General features: G+C 30.7%; 1 protein-coding gene across 1 annotated transcript; it reads left to right on the top strand.

Annotated features, from left to right (window-relative positions):
* Window positions 1–275: 275 nt before the first annotated feature.
* Window positions 276–18,331, top strand: LOC124360411 (U2 small nuclear ribonucleoprotein A'). Its single transcript, XM_046814027.1, has 7 exons — window positions 276–668; window positions 4,400–4,547; window positions 6,775–7,003; window positions 7,853–7,976; window positions 8,147–8,260; window positions 11,382–11,988; window positions 17,739–18,331. Exons 1-6 carry the CDS (start codon window positions 587–589, stop codon window positions 11,474–11,476), a joined length of 792 nt encoding a protein of 263 aa, XP_046669983.1. The 5' UTR covers window positions 276–586; the 3' UTR covers window positions 11,477–11,988; window positions 17,739–18,331.
* Window positions 18,332–27,373: the final 9,042 nt, after the last annotated feature.

Below are 27,373 nucleotides of genomic sequence, written 5' to 3'. Positions count from 1 at the left end.
TTTTATTATAGAATATATTCTCAACCTCTAGTATGCCATTTGCCATACGTTTCTCAGTCAACTAAAATTAGAGTTGTAGAATTTTTATAATGGATGGAGGCAGGTTCAACACTGTTTAAAAATATTGAGCAAAAATTAATTAAACATATTTATATAAAGTCCAACTAGTATTATAATTTCACTATTAATACTACATACAAACAACAAAATTACCAGCCACTCGGATAAGCCATGGATTGGTCATACTGCTGTAAGGCAACTAGAAAAATAAATGTAAGCATCTATTGTTCACGAGCGGCGTTGGCATCGGCAGAATAAATTGCTGTTTATTCTTGTTGGTTATATTGTGATTGTTTCTTATTTAATTTAACAGTGTTTAGTTTAGCATCTTCTACTGGCCTTAAATCGTACATTATAACAAATGTATTCGTGTTTTGTTTGCAATGCTCATTAAATATTTAGGAAAAATTAATACTTGCAAGCCAAATATGCAATGCAGTACCCTATAGGCTTGTTCTCAAGTTCATAAGAAAACTTTAATTTCAGTTGTTAGTTTTGTTTATAGATTTTATTTTAACATTTTAAAATGGTAAAACTTACTCCTGAGTTGATTGCCCAGTCACATCAGTACATAAATCCCGTGCGAGATCGAGAATTGGACCTAAGAGGTAAGACTTCTTGAACTGAATTCACCTAGCATTTTAATTTGCCTATGAATCATCACATTTAACCCATTATCGAAATCCCCATTAATGCTTTAGTAGTAACCTATTTGTATTTAGCCTAGCTTGTGATGAACAATTTTACTCTCAGTGTCTCAGAGCTGTACTAATATAGTGGCAATTTTGTTATTCATTTAGACTATATGTTACGTCACGTGACATTGTAGTTTGTAACTCAGAAAGTTAATATTCTTACTTTATACGGCTTCCTTCAGCTTTGGAGCGCTCACGTAATCTGATCTTGAATTTAGGTACTACCTCGAGGGATGTTTTTCTTATTCTATCCTACCAGAAGTGTAGAATTTGTCGCCATCAAAGCCTGCATTTCTGGTCGGTACTTTCCCGACCTTATATCATGTCCTAGATTGTAGAACGTGATCTGACATCAGAGAAGTTGAACCATCTTGGCGAAATAAGAAAATACCCAAATTTACTCTCAGATAACTTGTATGATTTTATAGGTTATGTTTAACTTTGATACTACTAGTAACATATACACGAAGACCCAATATAAATCTATTTGTCACATGTGCATAATAACATTCCATTGAGTAAAATTTCCATTCCTAGCCTCATTGCTTGCACAAAATGACCTCAGCGGTTACTGGCTACTGAGTATACCTAACCAAAAACAAGAAAATTGTTATGAGAACACCAAATCATTCAGCCCAGCTGTTACTGAAATAACAGTATCCTGATAATAGGTTACCACTGAATTACCTGTTAGTGGCACTAATACTGCCCATATGTATTGGCAGTAAGTTCAATGGTTATTTACATGTTTATTTGCGTCAGACATGTTTATTCTTCAAGATAGTAAAAATTGCATAAATGTAATAATGTTTGGGTAGGGTCCAATAAGCGGACCCGGTTTTTTATATCGAAATCGGCAAACGATATTACTTAATCATAACCATCGATATAATCAATCGATACTGATGATGAATTATTTTTAACAACTTAAAATAATCTATATGAACAGCTGTAAACACTTTCAAATAATACAATTAAGGTAATATTTTAAATTTCACGTAACATTGTGTATTAAAATGGCCGTCAATCTTAGGAAGCTTCACGAAATTGCTTTAAAAGACGATAAAATATGTTTTTTTATGGCTTCAGGATGTTGGGTTAGTACCTAAGAATCCATTATGTGATATTTGTGGAAAGGTAACAAATGTAACTGTCAGAGGAGCTAACATGGTCTTCTTCAGATGCAAAAAAAGAAGGTAATGGTGGACACAACTTTAGTAAAAACGTTTTCGTTCTGTTTCATTTAGTTACAGTTATGAGTTTCCCTGATTTTGGTTATGTTCATTTATTATTTGTTATCATTAAATTCACATTTTAATTTAAACATATGATTGTTATTACTTTTATATCGATTGATATTCTATGATTCGATATGCGAATATTAGGTATCGATGATTATATTCTTCGATATAAAAAACCGGGTCCGCTTATTGGACCGTACCCTAATGTTTTGTTTCTTATATTTTATAAATACACATAGCCTAGATTGTTATTTATTCATCATTATGTATTTTTTAAATTGTTACTTTTTTTTTTGACCTCCTGAAAAATATCTAGTAATGGTAACAATACGTTATCTATTCGTAGTCTATAGAGGCTGGCCACAAAAATCTTTGTTTTAAAGAAGTTTCTCAGAGCGAGGAGAAAGCTCTATAAGACGAATAATGGCAGTATTCAACCTGTATAAAACAAACCTCTTTATAAAGAATAAATAATAAAAATTCTTTCTGTAGCCCTTGAAATTTGTCTTATAGAGGCTCGACTGTACAGTCAAAAACTTATGGAACGGTGATAAGATTATAAATACTTCAGAATATAAAATCCATAAAATATATTGTTTAAAATGAATAAATCAAAACAGCTAACAATGTTTTATATGGTTTATATTAAATTAGGTACAAACGTTCAACTTAAAAGACTAAGTTTAGCTTTAAAAATAGTCTGAAAGTTTTATTACTGGTGTTACCAATCAAACTTGTAACACCTATAACAGCATCTGTAACTCTAAATAGGCTAAAGATTAAAAGGATTATAAAGCCCAAAAATGCTACATATTATACAATTATGCTAAATGGCATGTTCAAATCCTCACTGTTGCCAATGGGTTGGTTATACAAAATTTCGTTAGATCACAGTCATCATAACTTTTACATCTTATTTGTTACAAACTGCAAGCATTTAGCAAATTATATTAATTAAATTAAATTCAAACTTACCATTGTTTGAATTGTGCTGTCTGTGAAAGCCATCCATTAATTGTTGGATATGGAAAAACCTCATACTTCATCACAAAATGATTTGTAATAGCCTAACACAAGAAAAATGTTTCAGATAAAATTTTGTTTTTAATCAACAAAGACAAAAGATGCATTTTTAAATTTTTATTTAAGAGATTAATGTTACAAGAAGAAATATTACAAAAATTATGCTAAATACCCATTTTGGACGGAATGGCCCAATGGCTGTTGAAATCAATAACTTGATTAAATAATTGTCATTACATTATTGTAAACATTTTTTTTCTTACTATAATTCCAATTTTTAGTTTCAAAAGTAAGATTTTATTCATGGAAAGCAACATAATATGATGTACCTGTAAGTTTTAAGGAGTACATTATAAATGTGAGGGTCAAAGATAAAAACAAAAATTCTCTTATTTCACTCAAAACAGAGATATTATGTAATTAGACTACCTAGCCAAATATTTCTACAGAATGGAAATAAAATAATCCTGTGAAAAGTAATTTTTTGTATATCCCTAATCCTCAAAGTGGCAGTTGAGCACTTGACAGTATCTTCTGTAGTGGCATAATACTTTAAGTCTACTGGCAGTATCTTTTTGAATAATTTTTTAAATCATAATGATTTAAACTTGTTATACATATTTTTTTTTCATAAAGTTGTAGAATAGTGTGAAAAACGTAACAAATTTTCAAACTTCATTTCCAAACTTATTTATTCTAAAAACTTTGTAAACAACTAAAAATAAAATAATAAATTATGTTTCATAAGTAATTTTTACAGCCAAAACCCCAAACATGTTACAATTAAAGTTGACAGCAGATATTAGCGACAGCTATCTTAGTCTAAAAGTTTGTGTTTGTACAAATAATTTGCTGACCTTAGCTCACCTTTATGGTGCGTTTCATCAGTTCTTCCTTAGATGTCAACTGGAGATGTAGTGCTGATTCCAGCAACTTATGTTATAGACAACCTAGGAAATGTTGGATAAGATATTATCTTTAGAGGCAGATCAATTTACAGTGGTAATAATATATAAGCTGATTTGAATGAAGATGATACTGATCAATAAATTATCAGGATAGCTGAGGTAGTGACTTATGCCAGCAGTGTAAAGTTTTTTTGAGAATTTCTAGTAGTGAATTATATCATATTTAGATCACTGATTATGTAAACAGAACAATAGAAGTGAAGTTTTGTCAATATTTGAGCTCTGATCTTTACTGACTATGGATGGAAAAAGACTAGCATAGAAAAAATGTAATTACACTGTATGTAAAACATTAATGTCAGCAGTTAATTCTCTATGATGTTTGTAAGTCATCAACAATTCTTAAACTCTGGTGTAAATACTGTTTTGTGTTTGTAGAATTAATAGAAATAAACAATATTTTCTGTTTTAGGTTATAAAATACCTGTTATTGAGAATTTGGGAGCTACATTAGATCAGTTTGATACATTGGACTTGTCAGACAATGACATACGGAAACTGGATGGATTCCCACTGCTAAAACGTCTTAAATGCATACTTCTGAATAATAACAGAGTTGTGTAAGTATAACATTAAAATATTATTTTATTTAACTGATCAAATTATTGATAGAGACAACATGAGAATTTATAGAAAGTTTTAGTTTAAGATTTGGTTTTATTTATTAGGCCTATAATCACTTTTCTTTATGAAGAATTATTTAATTTTTATCCTCTTCTTTCAAAAATTCAATTATAATTTGATTATAACATTATAGCAGATGAGAAAATGCATTATTATTTATTTATTAATAGGTTGATAAATATATCTAATTTGATACAAAAAACTAGAAGTAAACTAGGTATAACTGAAAGTAATTAGATATGCCAGTAAAAATTATTTTACTGTATATAGCAATAATATTATTAAAAATATTAGTGTATGTACAAATTTATTATAAATTTAATATAACTTCCTGGATTGGATTGGATAACAGTCCTGGCACCCACAATCCCATAACTGGACTTGTGTTAATATAAATAAATTGCCGTGCTAGTTGGCCACAAAATTTAATAAATGTTAATTAATTTTACAAACTAGTTTCAGAGATATTGCAATAGGATTAAAGGTGCATATTTTACACACATAGTCCATGTTATATAAAATAAAATCATATTAATAAAGCGAAAATGATAAAAAGTAAATGATAACATTTTGGAATTCAAAGCATGTTGGAAAATGTATAAAAATAAAATGGTAGTGCCGGTAGTTAATTTATGATTGCTTTAGTCAAAATTGAAGGTCCTATATTATCAGCGATATTGTATGAAAAATCTATTATCACTTGAAAACACATTTTAGGAGAGTTACTGAAGAAGAGAGCCATTATTTGCAAAACCTCTTATTTAAATATTTTCAGTGTGTTACACAATAATGACAAATGTATGTAACCATATTGTTAGCATTTATCTTCTGACTGTTTTTATATCTGATGTTTTGTTTTAAATCTATTATATTTATATAATCAAATTCAATAGTATGCTATTAAAAAAATGACAAATAATTAAAGTTTTACACGTATTTAACGATCAGAAACCCATTTTTACTCTTTAAGAAAAAAACAATATATATATATATATATATATATATATACGAAAAAAATAAATGTCTGCAAACATAGAAATTGGGTAAGGAATCAAGCACTTGAATACATATATTACCATAATAAATGCATGTAGTTCATTGTAAGAACTATCTATTTGCAAGGATGATGGTAAATGTCTCTTCTTATTTAGTCTGCCGTTTAAAAAGGATGGAAAGGTAAGTTTTCTAAATTAATATAAAATTTGTTTTAAAAGATTTAGTTTTAAATATTTTGATAATACAACATGTAGAGAATAATAATACCATTGTTCATTAAATTCCTCATAAAAATTGCTCATTTATAAATATGTCTTAAAATATTTGGAATTTTACCTTTTTAGTACAAATAAAAACATTCTTAATGCAGTAGAACAAAATTTATCAATGAATGAAATAATTATTTAAAGAGAATTATGGTACTTTTGTATTATCTGGCCATTATTTTTTTAAGAGTTTTTCTTACCAAAGACCTAAAAAAACTACATTATTAGAAAGAACAGACTTTATTTGACACACTGAAAATTACATGTCATTATGACGATCAGTTCTTGCTTTCTGCTCCAAAAGGAAATGATGTTGGAGAGAATTGGTCGCTCTGTCCCTATCTGCTATGTGTTTTAGGCAATATAAGTAAGTAAATGCATACATACATATAAAAATTTAATGCACACTCACGTGATCTGAGTTTGAATTTAGGTACTATTGGGTACTTAGGTATCACTTTCTTTTGGGAGGCACAAACAAGAACCAATCGTCATAATGAAATGTAATTTTCATTGTAAGTCAAATAAAGCCTGTTTCCTATAATAATGTAATTTTTGTAGGTACCCGGTAAGAAAAATTCTTCCAAAAACAGTAGCCTCCTGATAATACCAAAGTACTAGAATTATTTATATTATCTAGATAAGTTACAAAAATAAATGTATAAATCAGTTTAAAATTACCCTCTCCAATCAGTGTACCCATCTTTTTGGAAGGTCAGAAAATGCTTAATGTCATTGTTGCTAACTAGAAAATATTAATATACTACTGTACATGCAATAATGGATCATTTTAATATTTGTCAAGTCTACTAAATATATTACTGTACTTAGATATCACATGTAATTAGAACCAACATAGATTATATTTAAAATTGTTTCAATTGTAACAAATTTGTTGCAGAAGGATTGCAGAAGGTTTAGAGAATTACATTCCAAATCTAGAGACATTAATATTAACAGGAAATTTAATTCAAGAATTGGCAGATGTTGATCCACTGATGAGCCTACAAAACTTAACGAACCTGAGCTTGATGCATTGCCCAATTGCTGGAAAACAACATTACAGACAGTATATAGCATTCAAGTTTCCTAAACTAAGATTGCTAGACTTCAGGAAAATAAAGATGAAGGTAAGTTCTTCTGAGCAGTCTGTTAGAACCCACTGAATCTTAACATGACAATATAACTATATATATATATATATATATATATATATATATATATATATATATATTTCTTTTTTTCTAATAGGAGAAATATTTATTTGAGTTTTTCTTAAAACATTGAATGCTCTCGGAGCTCACTCTGGGCTCCACGGTATTATGTGAGAAGAGCCAGAGTCTTGTTATAGGCTTCTTAGCAATACCGTTTCCGCACCGGTACTGTTATAATATTTCTGGCTGAAACTTGATAGATCATCATTTAAAAAAAATAACTTTTCCAAAATATTTTCTTCTTGGAGTGCCTGAAGATATAACCAGTAACATTTTTTGAGTATGTTTTAATCGCTGAGCTATAAATAAATAAATATACAGCATCTGTTATACACACAATACACAAGTTATAAGTATTGCATGTTTTTTTGTTGCATTGGCTATTTTATTGTTTCAAGTGTTGTACAAAGTCTGTTATACTAATTAATAAAATATAGTTTACGATTATTCCATCACCTATAACTCATACAAGCCGCCTGTCCATCCGCCAAATTCCCCTAACAAACAGTAAATTAATACATCTCAATTATTTTCTGCTACAACAAAATAATTTAATTATATCTATGATACTTAGATTATTTAGAAGGGCACAATTATTGTAAAATAGATTGTGATCCACGTGTTAAGTAATTAATAATTTAATTGTTTTTAATAATTTTTTTGGTTTGTAATTAAACCTAATAACATTATATTGTTTGGTAGATTGTTTATTATTAATCTGGAGATGATAAATACTGTGTTATGACATTGGTATAAAAATTGCAGGAAAGGGAGGAAGCTGTGGCTCTTTTCAAAAGCAAACGAGGGCGAGAAATTCAGAGAGAAATCGCAAAGAAAGCCAAAACATTTGTTCCTGGTGCAGGTTTACCGGAGCCCAAAAAACCTACAGGTATATTATTAAAATGTACTATTTAAATTGGAAATCAGTATATTATTAAAAAAAGGTTGTGACTATAATTTAAGATAGTTTAACTCTCTAAGTTATTTAAAAAAAGCTAATTTTACTTAAAATAGTTTTTAAGAGAAACAAGTGTAAACAAACAATACTTCTGATTTCAGGCCCCTCAGCAGAAGAATTATGGAAAATCCGTGAAGCAATTTCTAACGCATCTTCTCTGGAGGAAGTTGAAAGACTGAACAGGCTCTTGCAGGCTGGACAGATTCCAGGGAAAGGTATTTTTAGATTGTTGACATTTATTCATAATTATAACTTTTTAACTGTATAGACTATTTGAATATTGTTAATGAAAATTTAAAGATGTACTGTTTTTAACATATTTACTTCTATGAATAACATTGTATTTAAATAATATGACATGTTGTTACATTGGAAAAGGTCCAATGTGTCAGTTGACAGAAAGAAGAATGAGGTTGATTGTTATTTGTCAATTTATTATAATTCAACCATTTACTCTCTAAATTATTTACAATTAATTATTTTTAATATTCAAAATTTAATAGTAGTTTGTTATTTCCCAAATGATAGTAGTAATTTATCTTTAACGCTCTTAGGACAGTCCATTGTTTTATTGCCAGTAAAGTAAAATACCGTTGAAAACCAGCCGGTGATATCACAACAGTGCATATTTTTCTTCTCCTGACATTATATATCGTCAGTTTTCTACTACCTTTATGGGGAATATACGAGAGTCACTTTGAAAGTTTTAAGGTACCAGCAGACAGTGCATACTGCGATAATCTTAACAACCCTAACAAACAGCACTTGGGTTCATCAATGTACTAGTTTCATCTGTTCAGAAAGATCAATTTCTATAGTCATAGAGTGAGTATTTGGGGCAATGATTTTCTACAAATTTTAAATCAGTTTTTCTCAACAAACACCTCTCAACTGTGATATGATTGTTGCTCCCGGCTTGTGCAAGCATATCTTTAAAGTAGTCGTACTCGCTTATGCATCGACGGATTTCGTTGGAATTGTTATAAAATTGCAAAATAGTTGGTATCTTTTAAAATCTTTATAACCTATGTAATCCAGCTGATGTATATGAAAAGACAAAATGTTTGTTGCTTCCGGCGTTTGCAAGCATAGCTTTAAAGCGCTGGATTATGTATTGACAGATTTCATTGAAACAAGTACCGTTACAATTGTAATAAAATTGTTCAAATAGTTAGTATCTAGTACATTTTTTATAAATATACTGGTATTTGTTATTATTTGACAAACAATTTTCTCTTTTCCATTTTAACCCATGTGCCAAATTTAGATTCTTTAGCTTATCTAGTTTTAGAAATAATAATTTTGTTATAAAAAATACAAAATGGCGGCTAGCGGCTAAACGATAAATTTCTCGACCTATATTATTATATGACATTTTTTGTTTGAAATTTACTTGAGTACTATCACTCATAGAGGTTTGTGACAGCCTTTTGTGGATACCCTGTGTATAATATATATTTTGATTATATACATTAAAGAAACCTAATAATACTCAAAAGTTATGTACATTTACAGAAAATCTTTCAAAAATACGAGGATAAGCTAATAAATAATGTCAGAGTAAATTTTTAGATCTTAATAATTTTGCTCATTTTATATGTTAGGAGGAAGATTAAACAAAAACTTTGTGCCAACGAAATTAGTTTTTTTTTTTTTCATAAAACTTCAGTCTATGTTGCACCTACCATACCTAATACAGTATGACAATTCGAAATATTAATATAAATTTTTTTACATATAAAACAGTTTGTAAATATATAAATCATACTCAGTTAAAATCTAAAGTTGAAAAAAGTATGGTTTCACTGTATCTCTTGGTTCTACGTTAAAAATAATTTTAATGCTTTATTCTGTTGTAGTAAGATTCTGTCTAAATGTCCTTTTGTTTTGGTTCCAAATATGCTTATTTTATAACAAAAATGGGAATTTATCCTTACAGAGTACATAGTGAATTTTAAGTGTCTTAATACCACACACATCTCTCATCTATTGTAAGGCAAACAGACCAGAGGCTATTTTATTCACCACATGATCAACATGTTTGTCCTGACCTAAATCCTTATGTAATATGTACATCTCCAAGAAACTGTATTATCTACTTGGGTCAATTTTGAATTTTCTAAATATATACGGCTTAAATTGTAATCTTGAAGCAGGTACTAAATAAAATAAAATTGGATTTGTTTATGTTTATCAAAAGGTTTTTTATCCAGAAAATCTTTAACTGTTAGAAGACTTAGAAATTGATAAAGATGCATGAAAATAAATAAACAGCTGTTATTTGTTGGTATTTTCGAAATTTTGGCTCACAGGTTGACAGATTATAATAGTAGACAGCAAAAATGACTTATCCTACCATCTAGCAGCAGTTTAAAGAACTACTACAGTATACTTTAATATTTTAAAATGTATATTCTGGCACATCCCACTTTAGGCATTATAGGGATTTGTTGTGGTTGCAAGTTAAATAACTTATGGCATTCAAAGAGTTAATTACTTGAGTTAAGTATTCTTATCACCAAAGCACCTAGCAACAGACTCTTCCAGATTTGACATGAGGGGCAACTGATATCCACTCAAGTTTTAGATATTTTTATTACTTTGAATTGTAATGTACGTGTATGTATACAGTGCATTTCTTTATCATACTAAATAAAAATAATTATCTTTACAGTTAAATCTAATCCAGATGTGGAATGGTCAAGTGTATAAATCTTTAAAAATAACAAAAGATTTTGTGTGTTAACACGTTGAGTGCCCTGTCGTGCCAATCGGTACAACAATCAGGCTTTATTTAAAGTTATGTGTCGTGTTATGTGTTACCTAGCTGCAAAGTTTTGAACTTTTTCAACTGAACCAAAGACCTGCCTGGCAACAAAGCTAAAATTGGTTTTTTGTCGTTCTGGTCAGCACACAGTGTAATTTTAAAACAACTTGTCGGCCAATAATTTATATATATACATATAGATATGTGTGTAAAATGTTGGAATAGTAATCATAACTATCCCTTTTATGTATGAGACATAAATAATATCAATATCATGGGCATTGAAGTTTGGCACCATGGGTGAAAGTTTCCAAATATTAAAACAACTATTTCTACCTTAATTTAATTTTTAAGGAATGTTAATATAATTAGGAAATGTATAGTGAACGTTTAAAAAAATTATAAATTGTTTGCTGAAATGTTTTTGGAAACGATTTAAAGCTATCTTGTAGACTTTGTTGTACTACACAGTTTATAGTGCATAACAATAAAACAATGTAATTAGATGGTTTTAGTTTACTGTTAAAATTTGTCATTGGTTTTTCATACTATTATTTTGTCTTGTTCAGCAGGCACCTCATCTAAACCTAACAGCATGGAAGTTGGTGAAGAAGAAGAATACGATGAAGATGATGACAATGCTATGCAAGTCAATGGACATTAGTCCTTGCATTCGAAGTTACAAATTGTATATATTAAAGTACATTTTTAGCTATGAATAATACATTTAGTTTGGATTAGAGAATTTTTTTATGAAATTTAGTTTGTTAAGTTTATAAGAATCAGATATTACATTCAGTTTTGTGATTTTAAGTAGTAAAATCCATATTTTCTTTTTTTAAGTAGTTTGTATATCATCAGTAGTTTTAAAATTATGTTATTTATAACAAATAAAAAAAACAGTTGTTTATTATTTGAACTTCAAACATTATTAATGTGAGAATTCTTAGATTTTAAAAAGTTAAATGAAAAAACCATTAAAATAATTTGTTTATAGCTAGCTAACTTGTCATGAGATATCTGGTACTGCAAAATAAAACCTCAAGGTTGAGAAGTGATTTTATTGTATTATTTAACTTGCCTACTTGTTCCTATCACATAATTTAATATAGGATGTCAAGTCTTGTTTCAGGTGGAGAACAGCATGTGCAGGGTCAGAGCGATTTCCCCTGCAGGGTAAGTATAAAATATTATAGACCCATTAAAAGTCAATAATGTATTTGATTCTCTGGAATTACAACTTCTAATGTATCTTGATATTTACAGTAAGTGTTAAAATTTACAAGCAAAAGGGCCAATTTGAACCATGTTAGATACTACTATTATGAGGATATTAATTTTATGCTGTAATACAAGGATACAAGCAGAGCTCCAACCATATCAGCTGTATGGTTGCTGATTAGTATTACTCCATGCCATAGTCCAGGGTCTTGAATGTTCAATTTGCTTGTGATACAGGGTGGCACAAAAAGAACGCATACATTTAAAAATGACGTATGTAAGTTTATTTTAATCATACACTAATTTTATTAACACGAAAACAATAAGCAAAAAAGCATGTGATCAGGAAACATTTCTCCAACTACTTCCATAGATGCATTACTCGTGTGGGCTGTAGCTTCACCCCGTTGAAACCATATTTCTGCTGTGTCGATCAGATAGCTTCAAGTTGTGGCAGTAAAAATGTGCAGAACATTTCCACATAACGTTGAGAATCAACTGTGACTGTTGCACCGCCCTCTTGAAAAGATAAGATGAAATGATACCAATTGATTGTCAAGACTGCACACCACACAGTAACTTTAGAACTGGGCGGTGGCTTTTGATGAATTTCTTGTGGGTTGTTAGCGAAAATTCTGCTTGTGTATAGCAAATAGAAGTGAGCTTCATCACTCATCATTAAAACAGCCTTGTCATTTCAACGACATTGGGCATTCTCTCACAAACAATTCTTCGTTGAACATAATTACGTTCGTGAAACTGCTCAACAACCATAATCTTGTAGGAATGGAATTTCAACTCATATCCTGATCACTGTAGCGATTGATGAGATAATCCCCAAGGTCAGAACACGCTGCTTAGTTGAGCAGTGAGGACTTACAAGAACTGAGGCTCTGACACTATCAACATGTTGTGGAGTTTGCGCTGTACGAGGACGACATTTGATTTATTGTTTGTAACTGATCCTGTTGCATGATACGAGTTTACCCAACAAAATATTGTGTTATGATCAGGTATCAAACCAATATGCTCAACATTAAACTCTCTACGATAGCTTTCTTGAACAGTGATGACAGTAATTCGATTTGAAATATTATTCAATAGCAATCATTTGATGTTGCACGGTTCACTGTGTGATTGTTAATAAAACTGGATGCTCTAACCTACAAAATGGTTTCGCTCAGCGGTCACTGACAGCTCCCTACCATTGGTAGTACACTACTTAACCCTTTTACTGCCGACGTCCGACATATCGGACGTCGGCATTTTTGCCGAAAACGCCAACGTCCGATATGTCGGACGTCTGTTTTTTTTATTGTTACTGGCTACTGTTATGTTCAAATGCCGAAATATTTGGTATTTTGGTTGTTTAGGAGGAAAGGATAATGAAAGAAGCCATTTGAAGAACTTTGGATTTCTATTTTCGTTGTCTTTGACTAGAATTGACGAACTACCTAGACAGCTGTCAAAACCAGATGATCGGGTTAGATTACTGAAATCTTCGTTCATTGTTGTTGTTTACAATGTTATCGAAAGTTTTTTGAAGTGTTACTTTTGTTGATCAAGGATAAAATGAGTAAAAGAGTTACATCTAACTCTCCTGTGAGTGAGGGAACAATAATTAACAGTCTAATCGATGGTGGTGTACAAGTGCAAGATGAACTGAGTGACGATTTCCTTCAGAATTTGTCAGATTCAGATGCCGAGAACGATTCTGATATTAGTGTTAGGGCTATTGATGACAATCAAAGTGATGTGGATGACACTGATGACGATCCTGACTTTATCTTACCATCAGATAATGAGGAGTTATTAGATAGTGAGGGGGATATGGCACAGATAAGTTTACCTTCAACTTCCACTGGTAGGCCTAGAGGAGGCCTACCAGTTTTGGGAAAATCCTCATAGTGCAGCTATGTTTCAAGGTAGCACCTTCAAATTCGGTATATGTTCTAAGCAATTGCTCTAGTTTATAATGATATCATGCTCAAAATTTTAGTATAATTTTAAAAATAAATTATCAGATGCCAAACACAATTTTTATTTTTTTATTTATTTTTTATTTACATAATTTTTAAAATTAAATAATGAGTTTGTTTCAAATTAAAATTTCTTTTTATTATTTAAAAAACAGCATTTAAATACGAGTAAATAAAGTAAAAATTCATGCAAATCTAATGAAAAATAAAAAAGATACAGCATTTTTTGTAAATGAATGCACAACAGCGATTTTCCCCCTTGGCAATTTTGACTGGTACGATAAAAAAATGGCCGGCAGTAAAAGGGTTAAATGCGTTCTTTTTTCACAACCATTTAGAACATCTTGTTAATTGTCTAATTGATCTTTATTTGGCCAGCAAATTCCTCATTAAAGAGGAGTTAATGATTGTTCTGCAACAAAATTGAGCATCAGTTCTAATGACAACAACTGTAGCCAGCATATGGAATAAGTGAAACATACTTGTAACACGTTGACTGCGGCAGATGCCTTACAGCGTAGAATAGTAGGGAAAGTAGTTGGTCTCACTAAGTATAGAGAGCAGTAAAGGTTTTATAAACATTTGACAAGTTATTTATTATGAATTAATCTGTTTTAAACATGTTTCCTAACAGCCTCATTTTGGTAAATAATGGCCCTAATATTTTCAGAGAATTTGATTGGGTGATACATATAACAGTTTTATTATTTTTCAGGTCACCTATGGGTATTAGAACTAGCTGTAGTAAATTGGCGTTGAATTTTACCCTATAAGAACAATGTTTAATTTTAAACCGTTATGTTTGGTTATAGAGTTGTGAGATATATTTTATTTTTACGTGCCATATCCAAACGCTTGTTAATTTTTCTTTGATCTGAAATGTATACTATTTGAATATTTAAAGATGAGTCAATTAGTAGTAGTAATATCGTGGTACATGAGCTGCCATTTTGTACTGGGTTGAGATAGAAAGCTTTAGTTTCCACTGTTCTTTTATCAAGACCTTTCAAATTGGGAAATGGGCAAAGTTGTAACAGTAACTAAAAAGTTCACTTCTATTCCCTAGAAAGGTGTCCTGAGTTCCATTCTTCCATCTTTATCCATCAAAAACTAAACATAGTGTATCCATATTTTCAACTCAGACTATTTATATATATATATGTGTGTGTGTGTGTGTGTGTGTGTGTGTGTGTGTGTGTTACACTTAGTTAAGTTTTATGTACTTATTATTTACTTTCAAAATATGCTTGCAGAATTCCTAAAAATATAGGTAGCGCCTAGTAGCATTAGAGGTGAATATAGTCAACACTTTGAGGGTTAAAATTTTAAAAATATCCCAACCAAAGATTTATTGGGTGGATATAGACAGCACTTTTGAGGGTTACAATGAAAAACAATATACCAACCAAAGATTTATTGGTCTGATAATATATTTGAAAATTACTTCTGGGAGGGTCTATGGCTAGAGCAAGCATTAATTTTTCATTTGTGAGAATATAAGTATTTATTAAAATATATTCCTTTTTTAAATAACTAAAAAATACTAACAAAATTATGAACATGTTATATTTTCTATCATATGTAGTCTTGAAAACCAGAAGTAAAATGAAATGATTTTATTAATTTTTTTGCTTCAGTCCATAAATACACATTAAAAATTTCTAAATATATCGGATGTTTATAAATGAATATCGGATTTTTAACGTTTTGTTGTATTTACGATATAAAACTACAATTATAATTAATACATGAAATTAAAGAGAAACTCAAATAGTTATGGATAGCAAGCCCTAGTTGTGTTGTGAGTTCGTGCACGCTAGAGTGAACTTCTCTACGCTCTTTCTTTAACCTGATTAGAGCTCCCAGACAGTAGTAAACGTGAAAACAGTGATATTGGGTGGAAATAAACTGTAAAAAACCCTTAGTCGTATATAATGTTTCCCGCTTAATAGCGTTGATGCGGGCCGTCAAAGCAGGAAAATATTATAAATGAGTTCCACTATATATTTTCTTGATCAGGACAACAAAGCAAACTCAACTTTGGCACCAGCATCTTAGACCAGAGTAAATTACAGTGATCATAAGTGTATACTTTTGGTCAAATTCAACCTCTGCATCGGAAAACCAAATTCTCATACAAGTGCAAAGACTAAAACAAAAGCCTTTAGCAATTTCACTTAACATCTGAAGCTGCTAATCATGTACACTGACTTAACATATACCTAAAATATATCAATTTCATTTTCTAAACTACATAAGTCCCATCATTTAGTTGGGACAAATTGGTGTTATTTAACAAGTGCTTATAAAACCGTTTCATTCTCCAACAACATAAAGGTCTGAAAACTCTTCTTTAAACTTGCATCTAAAATGGATTAGAAGCCTGGAATATTTTCACAATAACTGTGAATTATCTCAGGAGTGCTTACAATTATATTTCAAAATAATAATAATAAGCTTATAGTGTCTCATTTGTGTGCGAAGCTGTGGGTTATTGCTAATATATTACAAATATAGAACACACAATTTCAAGCTAGGAATTATCGCTTCTTTAAGTGTTAAAAAGCCTTAGGCTTGAGGCCAGTGATGCTACAAGTGAAGCATTTCCACACACATAAAAATAAAAAAAACTAATGAATAAATAGATTTAATATGCAAAGTCAAAGTTGACAAAAGAACAAACTTCTCACCTTCTCTGTGTGTCTGTTTTGTAGTGTCATGGTTTATAAATTATAATCTTTGAAACACAGTGTTCTATTTTCACAACATTTAACCATGACAAATGTCCGAAACCTGTTATAATGATGTAATAAACTAAATATTATGTAAAAAATAACAAAATTGTTCATTTTGCAGCAAGGAAAACTATTTGTTCCATGCTATTGAGTAAAAACATGTTTTGTTTGTGAACAATGTTTGATATTTTACTTTAACAAATCAAATCCAAAATTATGTACAATTAATTTAAAAAATAAAAATGTAAATTGCCATCATATTATTTAACTTCATATATAATTTATGATTATTTGCTTTCGGTTATATTTTTCCCACTGCTAAGCCATTTTTACCAACTACTCAAATTATTTATTTACTGTTCACTTTTTGTTATAAAACTGAGACTTATTATACTTACTTTTATTTAGGAAGGTATATAAAATAATATTTAAAAAATTCACATCCACTTTTATTGGTATTCCAAATGGAATTAATATGGGCCAACTTTTGTAAAATTAAAAACAGCACTTTTAAAATTTTCATTTAGTGCCTATTTATTGACACATAGTAACAAATAAATCTATTATAAACAAAATATTCTATATTTAGTTGTGATTACAAATATATCAAACTTTTCTTTTGTTGTTTGAGACAAATTAGCAGACATAACCATCTAATCTCATGTAAATTAAGTGTAATATGATTGCTCTGTTTGATATGCAGTTGATTGATCATATCTATTGTATATTATTTCAAGAGAAACTTTAATTCTGAGTAATAGTGTATAGAATATATTTGGATACAACAAGAATTAGCAAAGATATGTTGGATTTAGTTAACTAATGTTTATTTTGGTCCAATCAGGACTTTAGCACTATGGATACATTGTTTCAGCCCGATTGGCCTTTTAGCACTTTAAAGTTAAGAAAGAATAACAAAGAATATAAAATATAATTTCTTAATAAACTATTTTTTGTTAAAAATGTATCTAAGTGAATAAGATTTTTTCAGTCCAGGATAGGCTCTTCTGCTGCAGACTCCCCACTGACATTCAAAGTTGGAAATGGATCCATAGATTGGGACATCTAACAATTACAATAACTCTTTGAAGCAAATTTAATATTTCTCATAGCAAATAAAGAAAATTTCAAAATGTGATGACAAACTTAGTATATTTGTTTGTAAATTAACAGATGGACATAACAAATTCACTTTGACCAATATATTTTTAAGTTTAATTTCTAAATAAATAGATTTTTTGTTGTTTCTGATTGTTAAACACCATGACTCCTGAGATATATCCCAGAAAAATGTTTTATTGTATTCTATCTGTCATCAAAAAAACTCCAATTATAGAATTTGTTAATAATTTTTTGGATATTCATAAATTATTCTTGTCAGTGTGGCAATTAAAGGGTAAAAATTAGAGTATTTTGTAGGTTTGCTGCTCTTTTTGATTGAGCTCTTTTATTTTGTTGGTTTTCTTAAGCTCTGGTACGGCAAAATTTTATATTTTTTTGATTGCATAGGTCATTTATACAATTCTTGTTTGGTTGTATATCTGTATACTAATGAGCTTACTAATAAAACAGTTTTTCAGTTTACAGAGTGTTGTTTTTTTCACCTGTTGTTTCTTTCGCCTAGGTTAATTATCTAGGAAATATTGTTATTATATGTTGTATTTATCTGTAAATTATTTGAGTTATTACACCATGTTGTTTTATTATAACTTTTCATAAATGTATTATGAGAGTAGTAATTTTTATGTTAGGGTGCAGCTGGGCAGTAAGTCACATTTATTGTGAAAAATAAACCATTTTTATTAACCCTTGTAGCACCAAGAGCCTATATATACAGGGTGAGTCAGAAATATGGTAAAATATTTTAAGACGTGATTGTAGAGCTAAAAATAAGAAAAAAATGTTATATAAAGGTAGGTGCGGAAACGCTCCATTACTGAGTAATGGCTGGCGAAAGATTTTGCATTGTTTTCAGTTCACCTGGTGAAATTAAGTGATTCTGAAAGGTTTTGTTCTTACTTTTAAACTCAAATAAGATGGATGTATAAAGAAAATCACCTGAAAAATCAAATAAAACCACTCTAGAGGTTGTAGTGTGAACATTTTTTGAGAAAAAGTATGAAATTTGCTAAAAATCTAATAACAAAAATACCGTCTTAAATGTTTGATGTCGAATAACATTGTTAAATGACCAATAAACAAATGGTTTTTTCTAATACAGATTGTAGAGAATTTAATTCTGAAAACAACCATAATAAACAAAGTTAACTAAATGTGTAAAAAGTTATGATATTGACTCCTCACGTATCACACTACACAGCAAACTTTTGCTGTTTTATAATAAGGAATGAGTATCTGATTGGTAACAGCTGGTGAAAAATAAACATTTTTAGTTCAAAATTTTATTTTTAAATACAATAAACATCTACAATCGCTTTTAGTCTCACCGGAAGATTAAAAAGGATGCTCTAAATGACCTCCATTGTTCAAAATGCACGCGTTCAGGCGTCTTCTCATCAAGTTTCGGACCCGTTCAAAAACTCCAGGTGTCTGCTTAATGGTTTCTATTTCATTAGAAACGTTTAATCGGAGTTCTTCAATGGTATCTATTGGGGAGGAGTAAACTAATGTTTTTAAATGTCCCCAAAGGTAAAAAAGTCCAAAGGATTTAAGTCCGGTGATCTTGCTGGCCATGAAACTGGTCCACCTCGGCCTATGGATTGATTTGTGAAACTCTCATTTAGGTGTCCACGAACAGCCAGAGAGTAGTGCGCAGGTACCCCGTCATGCATAAACCACATGTTTTGGCACAAATGCAGAGGTACATCATCAAGCAGGTTAGGTAGCTCGTCTCTTAAAAAGTTCAAGTACACCACGCCATTATGCCTGGGAGGAAGCACGAATACGGCAAAATGATCTGCTAAGATTCCAACCCAAACATTTACTGAAAACTGATGGGCGATTAGGTTTGATAGCATGAGGATTTCTGTCTGCCCAAATGTGGTTGTTATGGAAGTTAATGATAGCTGTTCTTGTAAAGTGAGCCTCATTGGTAAACAAAATTGTATTCAAAAAGTTTGGATCAGCACATTTTAACAGACGCCATCGACAAAAACAACATGGGGAGCGTAGTCTTGTGGCAAAAGAGTTGCTGGAACATGGAGTTGCTTGGACGTGCTGGAAGTGGTATGGGTGTAACTGGTACTCGTGTAGTATTCTCCGAATACTAGATTGGCTGACATTGAACTGTAGTGACAATTATCTAGTGCTCTTTTCAGGATAATCAGAAATTTTATTAAGAACCAACTCTTCTAATTCAACAGTCCTACATGATCGGGCGATGCCTGCATCACTATGCTCCGAAGACTTCAAAGAACCTGTTTCAGATAGGCGTTGATGAACAGTGGCAAAAATCTGGCGCTTTGACACCTGCGGTTAGGAAAGTTCTCTTGCTAGACAGACGTGTTGCTGAAGTACTATTGCAGCGTCCCAAACCATACATTAAAATGAATGTCTTCTAAATCAGAGTTTGAATACAGATAATATTACCTTCCATTTTTAATAAATGAAACACACAACACAAAATCACTAATAAAATGGATGGAAATAACTGGTTAAAATACTTAACACAAGCACATAGTATCTTTACAGTTTGTTGTTTTGTTCAACAATGAGGTGACATAATTATGTCATCTAATAATAAATGCCAAACTGATTATTTATTATTTAAAAATGTTTAAACAGTTGTTGTTTGAATAATTAATTATTACCACCTGTTACCAATCAGATACTTATTTCCTTATAAAACAGCAAAACATTGCTGTGTAATGTAATACGTGAGGAGTCAATTTCATAACTTTTTTACACATTTAGTTAACTTTGTTTATTATGGTTGTTTTCAGAATTAAATTCTCTACAATCTGTATTAGGAAAAACAATTTGTTTATTGGTCATTTAACAATGTTATTCGACTTAAAACATTTAAGATGGTATTTTTGTTATTAGATTTTTGGCAAATTTCATACTTTTTCTCAAAAACTGTTCACACTAAAACCTCTACAGTGGTTTTATTTGATTTTTCAGGTGATTTTCTTTATACATCCATCTTATTTGAGTTTAAAAGTAAGAACAAAACCTTTCAGAATCACTTAATTTCACCAGGTGAACTGAAAACAAAGCAAAATCTTTCGCCAGCCATTACTCAGTAATGGAGCGTTTCCGGACCTACCTTTATATAACATTTTTTTCTTATTTTTAGCTCTACAATCACGTCTTAAAATATTTTACCATATTTCTGACTCACCCTGTATATATATAGGCTCAACCTGTTGTCATAAAACACCAAGAGCCTTTATTTAGGCTCAAGCTAGGTTGGTGATGAACCGCCAAGAGTCTATATACAGGGTGTATATTATGTCTGGAAACACCCAAATATATCCTTTAATAATTTAAATATAAATTTGAAACCTCTTACAATCGTGATAGAGATTGGGCATCTACTTTTTGGAACAATGTTTTGTTATGTCACACCAACGGGGGACGTCCTGCCGAGGGTATCGTGAATATTCTTAATGGAAGCCTATACCTTGTGATACATAATTTTAAAGGTAATAGCTTACTGAATTGAATGCCACAAACCGCATCTCAAAGGAATTATTCTATCAGAAAATAGAGCATTTTTAGTATTGAAAATTTACTGATGTTCAACAATGTAATTTTAACATGGTTCTTGCCACAAAATGTGTTACACTAATTTTTTAGCATTTTTTAAATGTTCAATTAAAATAAAATAAACAATTTATTTTTAAGCTGGTTTCATTAGTACAAATTTACCCGTTTTTATTACAATGAATAAAACTTATGAGTCACTTTCTCTGATTACTTATGAATCTGTACTTGGTGTTTTCCAGTCAGCAGGAAGGTTTAAAGAGACAAAAGTCACTAGCCTATGAGAAACATTATTGTGTTATTAATCATCTGGTCTACAGGTTTCAGTTTGTTGAGCATGGAGCTTTCACTAGACAGGTCTAAGCTTGGGAATTACAAATGGACAAAGGTCATATCATTCCTGTCGAGTTAATCAGTGTCTCTGAAGCATTGCTGTCAACAAGTTATCTAATTACAGTAGTTCAGTTTTTATTTGGCATTTTAATGGAATTGTCTGAAAGAGAACGAATTACTCTGTTGATGATGCGAGGATATGGCGATCGTCAAAGATCTTATCGGGAAGTTTGTAATTAGTTTAATGACACTTTCCCAGAAAGGAATCCCATAAGTGTTTCAACAATATCAAAAACTATTGAGCGTTTTGAAATGACAGGGAGTGTACGTAATCGGCCAAAGTCGGGTAGAATACAATCTGCAACAGATGAAGAACATGCACTAGATGTTTTGCAAACATTTATTGAAGACCCACATACATCGCTCAGAAAAGCTGCACAGCAACATGATATGCACCCTATGTCTGTGAGTAAGATTTTGAAAATTAATAAATACAAACCATTTAAAGTTCATTTAGTCCAACAGTTAAGTGAGGATGATTACGACAGAAGAGTTGAGTTTTGTGAACTTGTGATGCGCAAATGTGATGACAATAGAGATTTTCTGACCAACATACTATTTTCTGATGAGGCAACTTTTTTCCTAAATGGCAATGTTAACAGGCACAATTGCCGTTACTGGGCTAGTGAAAACCCACATTGGATTACTGAGTCCCATTCACAGCAACCACAAAAACTGAACGTATGGTGTGGAATTTTAGGTAACAAAATTGTTGGACCCTTTTTCATCAATGGAAATTTAAATGCCGAACTTTACTACAATATGCTCCAAAATGAAATAATCCCAGCTATTCAAATTGCATCAGGAGAATACTTTGATAATGTATGGTTTCAGCAGGATGGTGCTCCACCCCATTATGGGAGACAGGTAAGAGAGTATTTGGATTTAAGGTTTCCTCATAAATGGATTGGCCGAAGAGGAGAAATCGAATGGCCTCCAAGATCTCCGGATTTGTCACCAATCGATTATTTCCTATGGGGTCATTTAAAATCCAATGTTTATAGAAGAAAGCCTCATAATTTGGAAGACCTAAGAAACAGGATTATAGAGGAGATTGCTTTGATAACTGAAGAAATGTTAGGCAACTCTGTCGAATCATTTTACACAAGATTGGCTCATTGTCAAACCGTAGAAGGAACACAGTTCGAACAATTGCTTTGACACCAAATGCAGGTAAAACGTTTGTTGTAAGACTTTTCTAACAGCATACATTATTTTTTATTTGTAATAAGAAATCAATAACATAAGTATTTCCATAATTGTACTGTAATAAAAACTGGCAAATTTGTGCTAATAGAACCAGCTTAAAATGAAATTTTTGTTTTATTTAATTGAACATTTAAAAAAATGCTAAAAAATTAGTGTAACACATTTTGTGGCAAGAACCATGTTAAAATTACATTGTTGAACATCAGTAAATTTTCAATACTAAAAATGCTCTATTTTCTGATAGAATAATTCCTTTGAGATGCGGTTTGTGGCATTCAATTCAGTAAGCTATTACCTTTAAAATTATGTATCACAAGGTATAGGCTTCCATTAAGAATATTCACGATACCCTCGGCAGGACGTCCCCCGTTGGTGTGACATAACAAAACATTGTTCCAAAAAGTAGATGCCCAATCTCTATCACGATTGTAAGAGGTTTCAAATTTATATTTAAATTATTAAAGGATATATTTGGGTGTTTCCAGACATAATATACACCCTGTATATATAAATACCTTAACGTCCGGACAAGTTCGGACGTTAAACGCCAAGAACCTTTATTTAGGCACTCAACATTTTCATGCAGTACACTACCATTTATTGACTAATATCAATAAAATTAATATTGATTTATACATTTTATGTAAAATGTACTATAGTAAGTACCATTGTGTAGACATTCATGTAGTATTAAAAAAAAAATAACAATACATACTAAAATGTTTTATCCTAACGGTTTTTATGGTAAAAATCAGTTTTGTACTTTGTTTACTAATAAATACATAAATCTGTTAATTGTTAGTATTATTTTACCAAATTGTCACAGGTCTTTCTCAATGAAATATATTACATTATAAATACAGAGGTTTGTTTAATAGATATTTTTTCAGGCAGTTATTGAGCATTTATTGAATTTACAAAAAAGTGTAACTTTGAAATGTATACAATTTTAACAGATCAACATTTCATTGTTAATAACGAAAAAATGAGACCAAAATCATTCATTTGTCATAAAATTTAGCGAAATGAGAACAATTTAAAACTATGAGTCTCATAATTCGTAAAATTGCTCTGGCGCTACTGCAACATACCCAGGGGCTATGCTGCGGCACCCGACGGTACAACAAACCAGTAACTCTAGCATTCTGTGACGAGGCCTGCCCAATATACTTGGCAGTAAAAGTTTTAATCAATATTGAGTTTTTATAGAAATTAGGATGTTATATTTCAATTCATGTATTATCCAAGTGTTTTCCCATATGTTCTTGTTTAGCTCAGTTAATCGGACTTCCACTGTAACTTTTTTTTAGGTTTCTTGTTAAAAACCCCATGACTTCTGAGATATATCTCAGAAAAATGTTTTATTGCATTCTATCTTGTCAAATAAACAAACTCAAATTATAGAATTTCTTAATAGTTTTTGTTATATTCATTTAAATATTTGTACAAAATAGTGGCAATCATATCTTTACACAAACCTGAAATTTGGAATCAGAAACCAACTATATATAGGGAACAGAAAAAAGTAATAACTGTGTCCAGGCCAAATATATCTATTTTTTATTAGACTACAATAATAATAATTAATATTCTTTTAATTTCTTAGTAGTTGTAGTTAAAACAAAATAATTGTGGTTATTGACACCATAGTCTGGACAATAAAAATCAAGATAATGAAATGCAACTTCAGGCTTATACCAGTTATTTTGTTCTCATTACTCTGAAGTATATGTGAATCACATTTGCAGATAATTCACAAAGCATTTTAAAGAGCAATCTTGTGTCATCTTTAAAAGAGTAGGTTAAAAGTTTGTGGCCATTTTATTTTACACAACCATGAACACATCAGTAGTAATAAGCAAATTTGTTATTTTAAATTATATGAATAAGAAACAATGTTATGAACAATTGTTTGACTGAATAAGACAGGACAGGTCACAAAATTATAAACAGTAAAAACACACAATTAGTTTTAGTCAAAACTTGTTGTTTTATTAGTATGTGGTTACATCTGACGTTTGTGTAGAGGCCAGAAGCGTACTAATTCAGTGTCAGTAAAAACGTGTTCTATTAGTGTCTTTAGTGCAAGTGTTTCAAACTGACATTGTTATATCGACAATTATTCTTATATATCAAGATAAATTACACATTGTGCCACCTAAAAAAAATTTATTGCATGATTTACTTTTTTTCAGCATACTTTGTAATGTTAGCAGGCAAGTAGTTATTCAGATAGGCGGGTGCTAGTTGCACTATCACTACAAAAAAGCTAACCATTGATCCGGCAATGGCAGGAATTGATTTTTTCCTTAGTAGGAAGAAGTTTCCTGCAGTTGCTCTAACAGCCATACTTTTTACTTGCAGAGTAAACTGCTTTACCTGAATGTAAAATGAATCAGGTTTGTTCGATAAGGGCAGATCTCGTAAAGTGTGTAGAATACTGTAGCTGGCTTGGTACAGATCTTCAGAGGCAGATATGATGCTGTAACTCAGAATAATGAAACTCAACATGAAGAAAGCATCCACAGCATAATTCAAGTTCCTCTCTCTAACAATAATACCCATTCTTATCACAGTGTCAAAGTATGATAAACCAAAGAAAGCAGTAGTTATTAAAGAAAAACATCCCACCAGATTTTCTGCTGCCGAACAAAGTTTTATGTGCAGCTGACGAATTCGTTCAAATTCCACCAGACTTGCGTAGATAGTTAATTGTTTTATAAATAAGGTTTCCCTCAAGTTTTCGTCAATACACCTGAATCTATCTGCTATGGCGTGTGCAGTTACTATATAGGGTAATGTGATCATGTAGTGACAGATGATCATGTAAGAATTAAGTACACTCAACAAATAATGGTACCAATGTTTGTCTATGACCTCAGAGTCCAAATAAAAAGCTCCTATCATTTTTGAAGCCATCATGACATATACAACAGTGACTAAAAGTTTGGTTGATTGAAAGTCTTTCAGCTTGAACAAATCATTGTCGTTCGCTTGCACCTTCATCAGTACCTTGACATAGAGTCTACATGAACGGTGGACAAGGCATAACCATGCCAAATATTCACATGACATAATGACGCTAAGAGGAAAATTCAAGTATTTCTCAACTACAACCTTGTTTAATAATATCAATGCAACTACAGCAGTCAAGTTTAAAATCAAAGAGATAGAGTGTTGCCAGGTGAACCACTGATATTTAAGATTACAACATGAATTTCCAAAACAGTTTTGAACAGGAAATAATCCCAAGCAAGCATTAATGATCAATACTGGTTTTATCTGTTGGTAGAGCAGATCTTGCAGTATTAGTACATCAAAAGAAAATCTTCTCTCCATCATTGACTTCTTATTGATGGTCATACTAGAATAATAAGTTAAACAAACACAAGATAGAATTAAAATTTACAAACTGTTTCACTGATTGTAATGCTTTGGAGTTCGAATCCAATACTGAATAGTCAATCAAACTAAATAATAGTTTAGTTCAAATAAAAATAAGCCCTTTTTGATGCTTTTTATTTAATATCAAATAAAATGTCATAAAGACAAGTCAATCAGTGTTGAATTGAATTGATTTATAACCAAGAAAGGATATCTGATTCAGTGTCTTGTCTGGTTTCTTTTTATCTTGAATATTTGATGTACCCAAACAATCCAAACAGTTTCACTGATGAACACAGAAAACAACAATCAATATGGTAAGTTTGATCAGATAATTAATTTCGAATTATATACAAAACAATAATGAAGCTGTTTAATAAAACATGTGAGATGTCCGTTTCCAAAACCATTGAGTTGACAAAAAAAAAAATATATATATTTATTGTATTGTACTGTTATCTTTTCCATTAATCTTATAACTCAACAAAACTTCAGTTGCTGTATAAAATATAATATAAAAACTTAGGATAAATGTACTTTGTATACTTTTGTAATTTTAGAAACGGTTAAATGTTGTTGTGACATGGCTGAGTGCTAATAAGAAATTGTTAAAATTTTTGACAAAGAACTGTGACTAATTCTTTGATTAACTATTTAGTTTCAAAGAACAACAATCAGTAAAAGGAAAAATGTTACTGGACAAAGTAAATACATCTTATTTGTACTCTTCATATGTAAGAATTGGATTAAGTTTTTAGTTTTCTAATTTTATTAAAAAACTTCAGTTTCCAAATGCACAAAGTTCCTAAACCAGTAACGTCAGCTTCATTCAAGTTCAGTACCAAAACTGTAGTAGAAGTTCCAAAAAGGTAGGACAATATGGTCAAGTCCTTACCTTGTAGTTAGTAAAAAATCATTGATATTAAAAAATTGCAAAATTTTAATTATTGATATTAAAAAACAGTAAAAGTT

This window comes from Homalodisca vitripennis, chromosome 1, assembly GCF_021130785.1.
Source record: "Homalodisca vitripennis isolate AUS2020 chromosome 1, UT_GWSS_2.1, whole genome shotgun sequence".
In the NCBI taxonomy this organism is placed as follows: Eukaryota; Metazoa; Arthropoda; class Insecta; order Hemiptera; family Cicadellidae; genus Homalodisca; species Homalodisca vitripennis.
Note: the sequence above shows the minus strand (reverse complement) of the source record. Positions and strands in the feature narration are given on the sequence as shown.

Bases quoted from the DNA above. Each gene is read 5' to 3' on its own strand.
- LOC124360411 (XM_046814027.1), top strand. From the start codon at position 587: ATGGTAAAACTTACTCCTGAGTTGATTGCCCAGTCACATCAGTACATA. The intron at 669-4,399 runs GTAAGACTTCTT...TTTCTGTTTTAG, and splicing joins TCGAGAATTGGACCTAAGAG to GTTATAAAATACCTGTTATT. The intron at 7,004-7,852 runs GTAAGTTCTTCT...TAAAAATTGCAG, and splicing joins TCAGGAAAATAAAGATGAAG to GAAAGGGAGGAAGCTGTGGC.